The following is a 16,885-nucleotide window of genomic DNA, read 5'->3' as shown; positions in this document are numbered from 1 at the left end:
TTGTACCATAAATAAATTAAAAATAATATTTTAATTATATTTAGCCTTAATTGCATAAGCACTATTCATAAGTATGGGACTAATTAAAATTTTCTCAAGATGACAATTCCAAATTCATAAAAACATAAATAATAATAATAGCTTACCCATCCTACATTTCATAAAAACTGAAATAATGATTTTTCAAAAACTAGGTAGAGTTTAGGCAGCATTCTACTCAAGACAGACGTAAGTTTAGTATTGTCGGGTGTTCTCTTAAATCTCTAAAAAGGTTCAAGGAGATAAATCCACCTCACTATTTTTGCATTTCATAATCTCTACCATGCAAGGATTCATCTTATTTTTAGATTATGTGGCAGATTATAAATTATAGGTTCTCACCCTCTAGAAATACAAACCCAACTACCTAATAAAATGTCAACTTCAACAAAAATAAATTTCAATTTCAAAACCCAATCATAAGAAAAACTGGAGCACTTTTGAGTTTCTCAGAATCCAGTGCTCCCTAGTCATTTTATTTGAATCTAAAAGATCTGCTCAATTTTGAACCAATATACTTTGAAAATTCCAAACTTCTAATCCTTATTTTAAACTTTGAAATCAATTGAAGTTTAGCAATTATTATAATCGAGAATATTCTTATTTCTTAAGATGTAATTAATAATAAGAGCTTGCATTTATGGAAAACTTGTAACTCCATATTAAAATAAATTATGTTTATTTAGGGAAAAGATCTTTAAAAATGTAGATAAGCTAGAATATTATATTCATCTTTCAAAATGATATGTTATCCTCTTTGATATATTTAATTATAGAAATGAAAAATTTTTAAAACTCCGTATTCATTTTCAAATATTATTGTAGAATACCAAGTCATTCTTTCGAGATAATATGTTATTCTCCTTGCTATATTTGATTATGAAAACTATAATTTTGAAAACCTTACTTTTATTTTTGAATCCCTTGTAGAATACAATATCCATCATTCAAGTTGTTGTGTATTCTCAATACAGTATTCGATCACAAAGTAAAAACATTCCAATCTGTGTAGTTTAATTTTTTTATAGGAGCAAATGGAAGTAAGATTTATAAAATTAACCTCAAATAGTTAAGATAAAGAAAATAATATTGACATGATGATTATGAATTGCAAATATTTGAAAAGCTTGATCGGTCGGAGCTATGAGAAAAATTCAGTGCTCTAAACATGATTTCATATGAAATAACAAGTGAGATATCTCAAAGGTACTGATGATTTTTAACATATTTCTTTTTAGCAATAAGAAAATAAATTCCTGCTGGAGAATTCTACAAAATTCATACACGTACGACCTCCAAGAAGACAGTAGTATTTACCCCAAATCATTTTGAAAGCTCAAAGAAGTTTTGCCAATGTTCCTAGAATTCCTAAGCCACCCAATCGCCTAGGGAATATCATCATAAATTTCAAGTACAAGGAAATTCAATATTTACTTAACCATCACATTAGTTATGACATGCAAGCTGGTTAATGTTCCTGAGAAGAATACGTTCTTCAACTAATAACTCATCATGGGAAAAACATAACAAATAAAAAATAGAGACACGACTAGCTTGAATTACCAGTGGTCAGCAACTCCTGGGGATGTCTCAGCAATGTACCTCAGGATTGCATGACTGCAAAAAAAATTTGACAAACGAGTTGAATAATAACAGTGAAGACAAGAAGCATCTGTTGATAGAAGAACTACTATGAATAAAAAATGTATAAAGTATCAGCATGTTTATTTTAAGTTATCAAAAAGCTACATGATGATTCAAAACAATCTCGTGGAATCTATCCATGAAAAAGTGTAACAACCTATGAGTATAAAAGCATATAATTAGTTAAATATTAAAGAAGCTATGCTGGAAATGAAACAGGCAAAAAATTTCATTAAAAGCAACCATACTGGTAAAAATTGATGTGGATTTGGGTTTGATGTAAGGAAGCCTTTGATTTATGCAACAGAAACATAATTAATTATACACAATTTCACATTAATCCGGTTTTGCTCAACCATGTAGATTTTTTTCCCAAGAGGTGAAACACATTTCTCAGAGAAAGTCAATGTGGATCGAGGTTACTAAAGCCAAATAGAAAATAATCTATGTTGTCAAAGAAAGACTATAAATCCACCCAAAAAGGCTGAAGAATAAACAAGGTAACAGAAGGAAAAAAAAAGTTGCAGGATATTGATGCTCATGACTTTTCCTTTTTTTAAAATAAGAACTGCTTATTAAAGAAATAAAAATTTATCATGGCTAATTCCTCCAAATTCGTTTTTGAGCATGTTCCGTGTCCTAGACACATACTACTATAAACTTGCAATATTAAGGTGCAAAACTTGCTGGGACACCAGCATGATACCTTGTCAGTAGAAGATAATCCCTACAGCCCATGGCTAATTTAGGGGTCGTTTAATTCAGGCTTATTTATCAGCATAAAGTTTTTTTTTTTTTTCCTTTCCTTCCAAACATAATTTTGAGCCATTTCTAAACTAGGTTAAGCTAAGCTTGGCTTTTCCTCGCTTAGGGGGCTAGGCCAGAATAAGCTAAGCTCACCACCTACCATTCTTAAGCTCTCTTTGCTTTTCTGCCATTTCATTTACTCTAAATCTCCTTTGCTCCCCATGATCTTCTTTTGTCCCTTGCAATCTTCTCGTTCCTCCTCCCTTATAGCCATCATAGACGAACATTTTGGTCAATTATTCACAACGTCTTCACTCATATCTCTTGTTAGCAAATTTCTGTGTGTTTGCAATCACTTTGGACCTGCAGCCATCTTCCTATAACCTAATGGCTATGGGCCTCCTCTACAATCTCTCTGCCACTTAGGGTTTATCATGAAGCTTCTTTTTCCATGTCTATGAAAGTTCTAAAAAATATCAACCAGCTTCACTAGTTCATATGATCTTATCCTTTTAACCAATCAAACGGCTTAACTCATGTTCCAGTTTAAGCTTCAAACATGTCATATTCACTTAGCTTATCCTTGCTTGGCTTTCATTAAAAGACAAGCAAACACGCCCATAAGTTACAAATCTTGATCCCTAAGTTTTAACTATAGATAATTAAAATAAGTTCTTAGCAATAGATATAATTATCACTAAACCAGCAAAAATTCTGGCCCATCTCATTCCAACTGTTCTAGTCATCTTCAACTAATTGCCATCCACTATCTACTCTAGGTCAAAGTTACCATGCATTTCGACTTTATTTGCATTGTCTGAGAATCTAAGCAAAGCTTGAGAAAAAACTTAAGCAAAAAAATAAAGCTATCAGAGAAAACACTAATTCTCTATTAGCTTGATGGTTGCAAAATCGGTCAAAGAGACCAGCTTGCTTATATAGTATTGTGGTGGCAATTGCAAAAGTTAAGCACTGATGAAAGAACATAGGTAGAAACCAGTATAATCTACGGTTAAACATCAGAAATGAATCTCATTATTAAATTCACAAAACAAAGAAAATATAATATATGAGCATAGGACATGTGCAAATAAGATGGATGTGAGTATGTTAATAGGACTTATGAAAATAACATTGATGTAATTATGTTATACAAACAAATATCAACATTGTTAGACCAAAAATTAATTTTAGAAAATTGTAGTAATGCTTTCAAAGCCAAGATTATAATCTCGAGTCCTCATCAAGATTAAATTTTATCCCCAAGGGCCTACTAAAGGTTTAACTTTATTTTGATGATAACAAAAATAGCTAATCCTAAATAATTTGCTATAAGAAGAAGCAACCATCAGAAAATAAAAAGACTTGATCAAAGATGAAAACCCTAGAAATAGCCAAGGAAATTCAAAAAATCCAACTCAATTGAAAAGCTAAAAGGTCCTCATAAATACCTAGGTTACATTTTATTTTCCATTTCTTAGAACAGATGTAAAAGGTATATAGATGAATACAGGAACGACTTAATTTTAATGCATTCGCTCAAGATTCAATATATCATTAAAATGAATTTGAAAAAACTTAGACCATTGGAATCTTATTTGAAGTTGATTTGATCAATTTCTAAAACGTGGTGGACTAAAGGATATTTAATGAATTCATGATATATTTAAATTACTAATTTATTTTTGAAAAACCAATTAGAACACATGCTTTTGAATGTCAACATCCACCTGTGTGAAGAATTTTCAAATATTTCTTCTATGTAATTACATTTATTGAATATGTTTTCAGAATAGATGAAATCCTTTCTTACGGATTGTGCCGTTGCAATCAGGACGTCGAATTCGCTTAAGTCGATACCCCTTGCAATCAAGTTAGACAACCAACACCCAAAATTAATGTTTGACGTCGTCCAAATAACGTCCGATCACAGAACGGACTTCTTCGTTGCATCCGAAATGTCATCAAAATTCAAAAACTAATTTTATTCGATCAATTGGGATCACCTGAGGCGGTGGCATGGATCTTGAGGCGACGACGCGCAAATCAATTAAGATATTTGAATAGAAAGCATCCAAATTCTACTTTATATATTCAATCTACACATGTTGAAGATTTAAAAGATGACCATAAAGAAGTACTTCCACCACATCTACCATGACCAACATACTTCCAAGAAGAGGGCTTTTGGGAACTTAAAAAGAGATTTCAAAGGCCAAGGGAATTGATATGCACAATAAATAAGATTTAGATTAATTTATAATATCCTAAAATTTATTACAATTTATTAGGATTTTTGGATTTATTATCTTTTAAAGTGGGATTTTTTATAGCAATATGATTTTATAACGAGGGTGAAAAATATAGATAAACATATTATATAAGGCCGCTATGATAATAAAATAAAATAAAATACATTGGATCCAGATAACATAAATATAAAGAGCAATGTTTATCAACTAAGAGAGAAGCTAGTCAACATTTTCAAACAAACTAAATCCAATTTGTCTAAATTATTAGGGAAGTTCTTACATTTATCTTCAAATCTACTACACATGAGAGGATGAAGAACGATTTTTCTTTTTTCAATTAGTGTCTCAACTAGAAAACACAAACTATAGTATTTTATCTACTAAACAAGCTAAATTTATAATGGAACCTTGAGACTAAACTAAGTTGGAATCATTAACAACCTCCACCTTAAAAGTAATTAATTGTAGCATTGGTGAGCACAATCGTAATATCACTTGGAGAAGAAATAGTGATTTGTGATAAAGAGAACCTCTAACACATATCTAAAAAAAGTATTGCTCTTCAGGTATCAAAAGTCTCAAAATCCAAAATTGATGATACTAGAGATAAATGAGCAGAGGGGATGCTATCATCTAACAAACATCAATAGCAAGTGAATGCACTAATGAATCTAAGGAAATATGTGGAACATGTAAGCCCCCCATAGGTACCAAACCAAAGGGATCATCTCCCAATAAATTTGTAGGCTCAATTTTTTAGCATAAGCATTTACCACACAAAAATCATGTGCATCGAAATTGTGATCATAAGAGGCATGGATCCTTAGGGATGATTTTATTAATTCCAGACACCCCTTTGAAGAAAACAACAGTCATATCCAAAAAATTTATAATACTTGCAATATGAGAGCAAGCCTTCAAATTTCACTTTCTGAAAATATCTACTTCTGAAAATGCCAATCTATATCTCCCAAGTCAAAGGGGTTAAGATATCCATCTCAATAAGAACATGAGCCACATGCAAAAAGAGTCTAGCAATAGTAGCATCTAGTTAATTTAGTTTATCAAAAAATGCACCCAAATATTATAGAATGAATTTAATGATGTCATAGGTCCAGATATAAAGGAAGAAAACCCAAAAAAGGGTAATAGGGTGCTCAAAAGTATCAAAATATGGAGACCACTTTAGCATAGGCATTAAGAGGTCATAGATATATATCAATGTCGAGAGAAAATTATAGAATAATATGTCATGACCCAGCCCGGCTAGCCCGATAAAATCGAGGCGGGAACAGTAGTTGTACGAAAAACACGTATAAAACATTAACAGTTCCAATTAAAACTTTAATGTCAAATCACAAACATCGTCCATAAATGAAAGAACTACTAAACAACATCAAATAAAAGAGAGATTCATACTGATCATCACACATGACTACTAAAATTTTCAAACTCATCATCATTACATAAACTTTCACAATTACATAAACTCTAAACTCAAACTTATACTCACAAACTACACAGGTACATAACAAAGACTCAAATTGAAATCATAAAAAGGAACTTTTCTTCCTAAGGTCCCCTACGACGATACGTGTACGATCGTCGTGCAGCCATCACTTCTCTCCTGAAAAATATTTCCAAAAGTAGGATGAGTCAACGCTCAGCAGGTAGTTCATGTTTTTAAATAAAAATTTACATAAAACTAAAATAAAGCAATGTTTCGTATGAAAACATGAAAGGATCGTCAAATTCCTTTATCATTGGCTCTACGAGCCTCCTTTACCATTGGCTCTACAAGCCTCTTTTACCATTGGCTATACGAGCCTCCTTTACCATTGGGCACTCCGCATCAACATGCACATTCTTCTAATATACTATCTTTCATTCTTATGTTTGAAAAAATAATTATGAAAATCATGTGCAAAGCATAAAACATTTATTCTAAACATAAGAATGAAGCTTCTTAAATTCATGAAATAACAGTTTTGAATATACATATTGTTAAAACTAAAAATTCATAATTCGCTCAATCATTTACATTGAATATTAGAACAAAACAAAACCATAAATTTTTTATAAAAAAACATGAATACCTACATCAAACCAAGTACGGCACGTCGCTTCGAAAAAGTTCTTTCACCTAAACGTTCACAACCTAAAATGATTACAAAAGAAACATGTCATTCAACTCTTCATTTTTTTCTTAACAATTCCTTACGATACTTAATAATTATTTAATTAAATAAACTTTAATTTTTGGATTTAATTAAATCTAAATTTTTGGAAAATCTTAAATTTCATCAAAATATTGCTATAAAATTAATGCTCAATATATATTTATAATTATAATTTAAATTTTCGGATTAAAATAATTCATGAAAATTAAAAATTTTCTAAAATCTTAAGTTTTCCTGATTTAAACATTTCTAATATCCTTAGGAATAACATTTGTAAAGGGGATTCCTTAAAATTCAAAATCTAAGAAAAACCTTAATTTTTAAATCTCTAAAAACTCTTTCAAAAATATCATTTCTACCGTTAAAATACTTTCTAAACAATACCTAACAATTCCTTAAAGAGATTTTGGAAGAAAAACATTTTTAGGAAAAATCCTAGAAAATTCGATCTCAAATATCTTGAAATTTAGAAAGTTTCGTTTAAAAATAATCATATCGGAATACTCCTTTTGTCGTCCTCTTCGATTTGGACTAAATTTTTCACCGGAAGATTGCCACCGGAGAGGAGCCCGTCGCCCACCCATCGCCTATGCCACCGCTCCTTTCGTTTCTCTTGGCAAACCGTGCGAATGGAGAGGGAGAGGGTTCGGTTTGCTCTATTAGGGAGAATATGGAAAATGCTAAAAGACCTCTATACCCTCACTTAAGTAAGTTTGTCATTTTAAATTGTTAGGGGTAAAATGGGTATTACGAAACTTCGTTAAATTTTAATTCCTAAAATAGGCTAAATTAGGTATAAGTGTTATATACCAAAACGATCAGAATTTTGCAAGGAATTTTCTAAAATTATTTTTGTTAAATTTCGTTAACATTGAAAATCTCACTTAAGTTTCATCGTGGCGCTTTGAAAAGCGTGCGATGACCTATTAATGTAGTTTTCAGATTTTAAAATTTCTCAAGGATCTTCTCAATCCGCATCAGCCAGTCCTCAGCTTCTATAGGTCCGCCACTTAAGAACAGTGGAGACTTCATATCCTGAAATAGTTTCAGGTTCTTATCCATACGTCCGCTTCCACTTCCACTATCACTGCCCTGATTTTGGGAAGTCTTAACCATGTGAGTCATCGCTTTCATCATCTGAGCAAATGACTCCATAGTGTTGTTCCTCTGAGGTTCTGCTACCTCTGGTAGCACCCTCTCTTCCTTCATATTAATGCCATCAATGGCATTCTGCTCATGATCCATATTTCTGAGATAAAACACATCAATCATAAGGCAAAATAATTCATAAATTATACTTTCAACACATTCTAAGAGTCAATCAATCATCCTATAGGCTCTTTCATTGATCATTACTAAACCTTTGGAGGAAGACCAAGCAGTCAAATCTCCTAGAAAGAATTTGTGAATGTATTCAGAGGTTGGTATGTACCTACGACAGTCAGGAGACAGATGCAAGATAAGTTCAACAGATTGATTCAAGGAGATCGATCTGTTTCTCAGTATGAGACGGTGTTTACGATGTTATCTAAGTATGTCCCTCACTTGATTCCCAATGCTGAGGAGAAGTGTCACCGCTTTCTGAATGGGTTGAAGGATATGATAAGTCAGCCTCTTGTACCTTTTGGAATTGAGGATTATCCCACTTTGGTGGAAAGAGTCAGAATAATCGAGATGTACATGCAAGCAACTTAAAAAAGGTGAGATTTTCAAAAAAGGAAGATGGAGGGCAGATCAAAGCCTTCTCAAATGACTCAGTCTTCTCAGTCATGGGTTTCTACTAAGAAGAAACCCAGATCCAGTGGCTCTGACATCAGTGCTTCAACTGTTACTTTGTGCAGTAAGTGTGGGAGAATGCATAAGGGATAGTGCCTTTCAGGCACTAATATTTGTTACTGGTGCCATCTGAACACATGGCGAAATATTGTCCTCTTTTGTGTCAGCGATCTTCTACAGAGGTGAGGTCAAGCAACAATACTCATAAGAGTGCTGGTAGACCCAGAGTTGTGGAGTCTACTGCTTTTGTGCCTTCTCAAGGTCAGACTCGTCAGAATGTTCAGCCACGAGTCTATAAACTGTCCCAGCAAGAAGCTAAGGAATCTCCTGATGTGGTTACAGGTGCGTAATTTAATTTATTATAATGAATTTTGTTTTTTAATGAATACGAAATGAATAATGAATGAAAATAAAATGAACAATTAATGAATGATATGTTTTGTAAATGAATTATGTAACTTTTCATGTTTATGGATAATCCTTATGTGTGATAGACCCGTTAGAATTATGTTTGATACTGGAGCGTCACACTCCTTTGTTTCAGAAGAGTTTGTTAGAGCTGTAAGTTTACTTCCTACTGTTATGATTAAGTCTCTGTCAGTCCTATCACAAATCCTCAGACTGATTGTCTTACCTCTATCTGAGTTTGATGCAATCTTAGGCATGGATTGGTTATCTTGTCATTTCGTGACTATAGATTGTAACAAAAAGGATGTTAAGTTTTGTATGCCAGGAAAGGGGAAGTTCAAATTTCAAGGGAATAAATGAATAACTACAGTGAGAGTATCATCCTTGAAGGCTTTTAATGTTAAAGAAAGATTGTGAAGGCTTCTTGGCCTATGTTAAGGAGGAGAAGAAAGAAGAAAGAGAGCTAAAGGACATCCCAATTGTTCAGAAATTTTCATAAGTGTTTTAAGATGATTTACCTATCTTACCTCCAAGTAGAGAAATAGATTTCTCTATTATGTTAGTAGCAGGAGCTGAACCTGTTGCTAAGATCCTTATAGAATGGCAATTAAAGAGCTTAAGGAGTTGAAAGAGAAACTGCAAGAGCTACTTGAGAAGGGTTTCATCAGGCCTAGTACCTCCCCTTGGGGTGTTCCTGTATTGTTTGTGAAGAAGAAGGATGGAAGCCTTACAAGATTGTTTTCCAAGATTGATTTGTTTGATCAGATTAATCTTGGAAAACACTGAAGCACCTTTCAACTGATCAAATAAATCATCTATCTTTGGAAGAGGATATTTATTCTTTATTGTCAATTTGTTCATCTCTCTGTAATCTATACAAAGCCTTAGGCTTCAATCATTCTTCTTCACAAACAGTACAGGAGCACCCCAATGGGAGGTACTAGGCCTGATGAAACCCTTCTCAAGTAGCTCTTGCAATTGCTCCTTCAACTCCTTAAACTCTTTAATTTTCATTCTGCAAAGAGCCTTAGCAACAGGTTCAGCTCTTGCCACGAACTCAACAGAGAAATCTATTTCTCTACTTGGAGGTAAGCTAGGTAAATCATCTGAAAACAATTCTAGAAATTCCTGAACAATTGGGATATCCTTCAGCTCTCTTTCTTCTTTTTTCTTCTCCTTAACATAGGCCAAGAAGCCTTCACAACCTTTCTTTAACATCTGAAAAGGCTTCGAGGATGATACAATCACTGCAGTTACTCATTTATCCCCTTGAAATTTGAACTTCTCCTCTCCTGGCATACAAAACATAACCTCCTTTTTGTTACAATCTATAATCACGAAATGACAAGATAATCAATCCATGCCTAAGATTGCATCAAACTCAAATAGAGGCAAGACAATCAGATCCGCCTCTAAGTCCTTATCACAAATCCTCAAACTCATTTGACATCTCTGCTTAGCTTCCATAAGATTTCTATTAGGCATTAGGACTGACAGAGACTTAATCATAACAGTAGGAAGTAAATTTGCAGCTCGAACAAACTCTTCTAAAACAAAGGAGAGTGATGCTCCAGTATCAAACAGAATTCTAACGGGTCTAACACACATAAGGATTGTCTCTAAACATAAAAAGTTGTATAATTCATTCATAAAACATATCATTCATTATTTGTTCATTTCATTTTCATTCATTATTCATTTAGTATTCATCAAAAAAATTTTATTGCAATAAATTAAAGTACGCACATGTAACCACATCAAGAGATCCCTTAGCTTCTTGCTGGGGCAGTCCATAGACTCGTGGCTGAACATTCTGATGAGTCTGACCTTGAGAAGGCACAGAAGAAGTTGACTTCACAGCTCTGGGTCTACCAGCAGTCTTCTAAGTATTGTTATCTGACCTCACCTCTGTAGCAGATCGCTAACCCAAAAAAGGACAAAACTTCACCATCTGCCAAGGCTGATGGCACCAGTAACAAGTATTGGTGCCTGAAAGGTACTCTCCCTTATGCATTCCCTCACACTTACTACACAAAGTAGCAGTTGAAGCACTGTTGTCAGAGCCACTGGATCTGGATTTCTTCCAAGTAGAAACCCCTGACTGAGAAGACTGAGTCATTTGGGAAGGCTTTGATCTGCCCTTCATCTTCCTTTTTTGAAAATCTCTCCTCTTCTGAGTTGCTTGCATGTCCATCTCGATCCTTCTGGCTCTTTTCACCAAAGTGGGATAATCCTCAATTCCAAAAGGTACAAGAGGCTGCCTTATCACATCCTTCAACCCATTCAGAAAACGATGACACTTCTCCTCAGCATTGGGAATTAGGTGAGGGACATACCTAGATAATATCGTAAACTCTGCCTCATACTGAGAAAGAGATCGATCTCCTAAAATAAATCTGTTGAACTTATCCTGCATCTGTCTCCTGGCTGTCATAGATACATACCAGCCTCTGAATACATTCACAAATTCTTTCCAGGAGACTTGACTACTTGGTCTTCCTCTAAAGGTTTAGTAATGATCAATGAAAGAGCCTATATGATGATTGATTGAGTCTTAAAATATATAGAAAGTATAATTTATAATTACTTTGTCTTATGATTGATGTGTTTTATCTCAGGAATATAGATCCTGAGCAAAATGCCACTGATGACATTAATATGAAGGAAGGGAGGGAGCTACCAGAGGTAACAAAATCTCAGATGAACAACACTATGGAGTCATTCGCTCAGATGATGAAAGCGATGACTCAGATGATTAAGACTTTCCAAAATCAGGATAGTGACTGTGGAAGTGGAAGCAGACCTATGGATAAGAACCTAAAACTATTTCAGGATATAAAGCCTCCACTGTTCTCAAGTGGCGGACCTATAGAAACTGAGAACTGACTAATGTAGATTGAAAAGATCATTGAGAAATTGTAAAACTCGAAAACTACATTAATAGGTCGTCGCATGATTTTCAAAGCGCCGCGACGAGACTTAAGTGGGATTTTCAATGTTAACGGAATTTAACGAAAATAATTTTAGAAAATTCTTTGCAAAATTCTAATTATTTTTGGCATATAACACTTATACATAATTTAGCCTATTTTAGAAATTAAAATTTAACGAAGTTTCGTAATACCCATTTTATCCTAACCATTTAAAATGACAAATTTACTTAAGTGAGGGTATAGAGGTCTTTTAGCATTTTCCCTATTCTCTCTAATAGAGCAAACTGAACCCTCTTCCTCCCCATTTGCACGGTTTGGCCGAGAGAAACGAAAGGAGCGACAGCATAGGCGATGGGTGGATGACGGACTCCTCTCCGGCGGCGATCTTCCGGCGAAAGATTTAGTCCAAATCGAAGAGAACGACGAAAGGAGTGTTCCGATATGATTATTTTTAAACAAAACTTTCTAAATCTCAAGATATTTGAAATCGAATTTTCTATGGTTTTTCCTAAAAACATTTTTCTTCTAAAATCTCTTTAAGGAATTGTTAGGTAATGTTTAGAAAAACATTTTAACGGTAGAAATGATATTTTTGGAAGAGTTTTTGGAGATTTAAAAATTAGGATTTTTTTAGATTTTGAATTTTAAGGAATTCCCTTTACAAATGTTATTTCTAAGGAAATTAGAAATGCTTAAATGAGGAAAAATTAGGGTTTTAGAAAATATTTAATTTTCATGAATTATTTTAATTATTTTAATCAGAAAATTTAAATTATAATTATAAATAAATGTTGAGAATTAATTTTAGAGCAATGTTTTGATGAAATTTAATATTTATAATTTTTCAAAAATTTAGATTTAATTAAATCTGAAAATTAAAGTTTATTTAATTAAATAATTATTAAGTGTTAAGAAAAAAATAAATGGTTGAATGACATGTCTCTTTTGTAATCATTTTAGGTTGTGAACGTTAAGGTGAAAGAACTTTGTTGAAGCGACGTGACGTACTTGGTTTGATATAGGTATTCATGTTTTTTTATAAAAATTTTATGGTTTCGTTTTGTTCTAATATTCAATGCAAATGATTGAACGAATTATGAATTTTTAGTTTTGGCAATATATATATATTCAAGACTGTTATTTCATGAATTTAAGAAGCTTCATTCTTATGTTTAGAATAAATGTTTTATGCTTTGCACATGATTTTCATAATTGTTTTTCCATACATATGAATGAAAGATAGTATATTAGAAGAATGTGCATGCTGATGCAGAGTGCCCAATAATAAGGAGGTTCGTAGAGCCAATGGTAAAGGAGGCTTGTAGAGCCAATGGTAAAGGAGGCTCGTAGAGCCAATGGTAAAGAAAATGGCCAAAATTTTGACTGGGTATCTGATCAATACCAAATTATGGGCACATCCGAGACGGGTGTTATTAAAATATTATATATAATATGGTTTCTATACGTTCTCTTCAAATTATGAAAAATTTATGTTTAAGAAAAAAGATAAATGAAAAGTATTACATTAAGAAAAGAGGTTAAGAAAAATATTTCTTTTTATGTACTGATATGAGATTATACAAGTTTGACGATCCTTTCATGTTTTCATACGAAACATTGCTTTAATTTAGTTTTATGTAAATTTTTATTTAAAGACATGAACTACTTGTTGAGTGTTGGCTCATCCTACTTTTGGAAATATTTTTCAGGAGAGAAGTGATGGCTGCACGACGACCGTACACGTATCGTCGTAGGAGACCTCAGGAAAAAAGGATCCTTTTTATGATTTCAGTTTGAGTTTTTGTTATGTACCTGTATAGTTTGTGAGTATAAGTTTAAGTTTGGAGTTTATGTAATGATGATGAGTTTGAAAGTTTTAGTAGTCATGTGTGATGATCAGTATGAATCTCTCTTTTATTTGATGTTGTTTAGTGGTTCTTTTATTTATGGATGATGTTTGTAATTTGACATTAAAGTTTTAATTGGAACTGTTAATGTTTTATATGTATTTTTCGTACGACTACTGTTCCCGCCTCAATTTTATCGGGCTAGCCGGGCCGGGTCGTGACATAATATGCTTCTAAAAATAATTGGATAAGCATATGATGTCAACCAAGAAGTCGAAGAGTGTACTGACCTAACAAACAAAGATCATCTATAAAGGTATAAATAATCTCCAAGCTCGGATGATCAAAAGAAAAATTTTCAATCAAGTTGCAAGAAAATAGAGCCATCAAATTAGAAAAATCTACCTCTAAAAAATTTATAATGGGTTTATCAACTAAGCTAATTGCCAGCTTATGTATAATTAAATATGAGCCATACTAAAAAAATAAGGAGATATTAGAAGTCAAGAACGAATGCAAGAAACTATTCACCCTAATATTGTCAATAAATGAAAAAGTGGGAAAAGGCTTGGGAGGCTAAGCATGAGTATCCTAAGAGATCTGGCAAGATGAAGAAGGATGACCATCACCAACCACAAGATTATTCAAAGACGGTCGATAGAAAAGAATAGGTAAAGGCAAAGCACGTGGTGGAGTCTCAATCCCAGCAACGAGAAGCATGAGCAACAAGGGGATGAAAGATGAGGTTAACGAAGGAAGGTAAAGGATGGCTGCCTTGACATCACCAATGGCACATGAACAATAGCCAAGGGTATAGCCCGACACATCAACAGTGGGATGCAACAAATTGGTGCGATAGAGAAAACAAACTAAAGCCCAAGTGGCAAAGGAGACGAAGCCCAAGTGGCAGCAAACAAGATGAAGCCCAAGTTTACCAAATGCAATGGTGGTATCAAAGGGATGAAGCATAAGAGGAAAGGTGCGAGCAGCAATGCACCATGAATAATGACAATGAGCATAACAGGCATGAGATTGAAAAGCTGCGAGCAGCAACTCATAGGAGCTGCAAGCAAGAGAAGTAGACTGCAAGTCGCAGCTAAGGGAAGAAATTGAAAGGTGGCATGTGATCACTAGAATTAGGCATTAGTAGGATGACTTGCCTTTATTTTGATAAATTTAAATATTCATTAGGATAAAATTTGATTTAATTCTAGATGGGTTTGAATTTAAATATTTATTAGGATTAATTAAATTTAATTTTAGATATGACTAGATTTGTTTTTAACGGTTCATTTCATCTTATTATATAACCTTATTCTTATGAGTAGGGGATTCATGACTTGTATTTGGATCAATTGATGAATGAATTGAACTTAAAACTTTCTCTCATAAGCTCTCTTATTCTTTCTCTTTCAATCTTTGGTGGACTAATAGATAAGAAATGCCATTGGGCTCAATCAAGGGAACCTAATTTAAGGCAGGAGCTTTTCTGGAAATTCATCCACAACTAATAAACTAAGAGATGCTAGGATGAAACAATGTGAAGGAATTCAAGAAAATGTTTACCAATATAAAGTGCCTCCTTAACCTTAGGAAACCAGACACAATTATCTTTTTGTTAGTCAACTAAGGTAATCATTTTTTCCTAAAATAACTGGTTCAATGAAGGTCACATGTTTAGCATGTTACCAATAGCCCACCTGAATTTTATCCTAATTCAATAGTATATATATTTTGTCTCACTTGTGGAATAAATTGGACTTTATTTTGGCAAGCATTTTAACAGTTATTAGTTGGCTATGTTCTTGGACTAAAATTGGCATATCTCTAAAGAAAAATCCAAATAAAATCAAGAACATGATTATGCTGGTCTACAAACCAATCAAAGAAAACTAGGAATTACCTTTCAGATAGTTTAAGCCTTTCATCAACTATTGCTGGAACCTGTGCCATGGGATTTATATCTGCAAAATTGACCTAGATGAGTTAACCAAAATTTACTTGTTTCATGTGTGCTCCATCTTGAAAGCGAAGTGCTTACAAAATGTAAGTAAAGGATAAAATGCATTTATTCTTCAAAGCATTTTTAATTGAATCAGCAAAGGAAACTTCAAAAAATATAATCCGCAAATGAATGAAAGATGAACACCGATTTACTGAAATCATGAGTTGTACAAAAATGGAGTTCATCATGGCAGAAAAAATATTCACAATTTTTTTTTTTTTTTAGTATTTCTCCGTCTCGCCCAAACAAATGGAGGCCCTCAGTGAACCTTCACAAAAACAACATATACTTGATAAAGGCTGTAAGCATCCAGCTCCGAAATTCTTCTTTCCGTGCTAATAACAACCATAAAGATTTGTGTGGCCACATTTTTAGCAGGAAAAACTTCTAAAACAAACTTTACAGCCGAAATCTAATTTCTTATTTACTGATTCTGCCAGTTTTAATGCATACAATACAGTTGTACATAAAATATAATTTCTTGGGAAGAACCTTTGTATTCCGGTAATTTATGCTCGCCCTTAACGAGATCTACGCTCACCTCCTCAAAATCAATTCCATTTATCCTGGAAAATAAACAACAGAAAGAAAGATAAAAAAAAATTAAAAAAAAAAAAACATCACTGCTTGTTGAAGTTTTAACGAAAAAATAAATGTATTAGGGTTTGAAGGCTTTACTTGCAGAAGATTATGATCGCCCGTGACGGTTGCGACAATCGATCGGCGTACACCTTGAGCTTCATCTTCTCTCTCCTAACTTCTTCAAAGGTAAATTCTCTAAGATGCTTCCGCGGCGGTAATATGCTGGAGGTTTAAAAACATAAGAAATGGCACTGTAGTGCGATGCAGGACAGCTAATTACTTCTCTAAATAAATTATAAAATTTTAATAAAAAATTAAATTAGAAAGAGATTTTTTTTTTAAACATAAGTTAGCCGTCCATGAGATCTTATGCTCCATCATATCTGAGCGACTTGTGGTGGATAGCCACCCAATTTTTCTAATTTCTTTTTCTTATTTCAAAATTTAATAAATATTTTACAAAAAAAAAATG

The 16,885-nt window shown here is 33.2% G+C and overlaps 1 protein-coding gene and 1 long non-coding RNA gene across 2 annotated transcripts in view; both read right to left on the bottom strand.

The window, feature by feature from the left end:
* Nucleotides 1-16,678, bottom strand: part of LOC110113600 (glutathione S-transferase T1-like) — a 44,586-nt gene extending 27,908 nt beyond the window's left edge. Inside the window, exons 1-4 of the mRNA XM_020846240.2 lie at nt 16,510-16,678; nt 16,324-16,397; nt 15,730-15,790; nt 1,603-1,656 (exon numbers count right to left, since the gene is read on the bottom strand). Of these exons, the coding sequence (XP_020701899.1) occupies nt 1,603-1,656; nt 15,730-15,790; nt 16,324-16,397; nt 16,510-16,574 (254 nt within the window). The 5' untranslated portion in view covers nt 16,575-16,678. The remainder of the gene's footprint in view (nt 1-1,602; nt 1,657-15,729; nt 15,791-16,323; nt 16,398-16,509) is intronic.
* Nucleotides 6,079-6,842, bottom strand: LOC114579713. The gene is made up of 2 exons (XR_003700864.1): nt 6,783-6,842; nt 6,079-6,309 (listed from the first exon to the last, which is right to left on the bottom strand). It is a non-coding gene; the product is annotated as an uncharacterized LOC114579713 (long non-coding RNA).
* Nucleotides 16,679-16,885: the final 207 nt, after the last annotated feature.

The sequence above is a fragment of the Dendrobium catenatum genome, unplaced genomic scaffold (genome assembly GCF_001605985.2).
Source record: "Dendrobium catenatum unplaced genomic scaffold, ASM160598v2 fragScaff_scaffold_621, whole genome shotgun sequence".
NCBI lineage: Eukaryota > Viridiplantae > Streptophyta > Magnoliopsida > Asparagales > Orchidaceae > Dendrobium > Dendrobium catenatum.
This window is presented reverse-complemented; position numbering and strand designations above follow the sequence as displayed.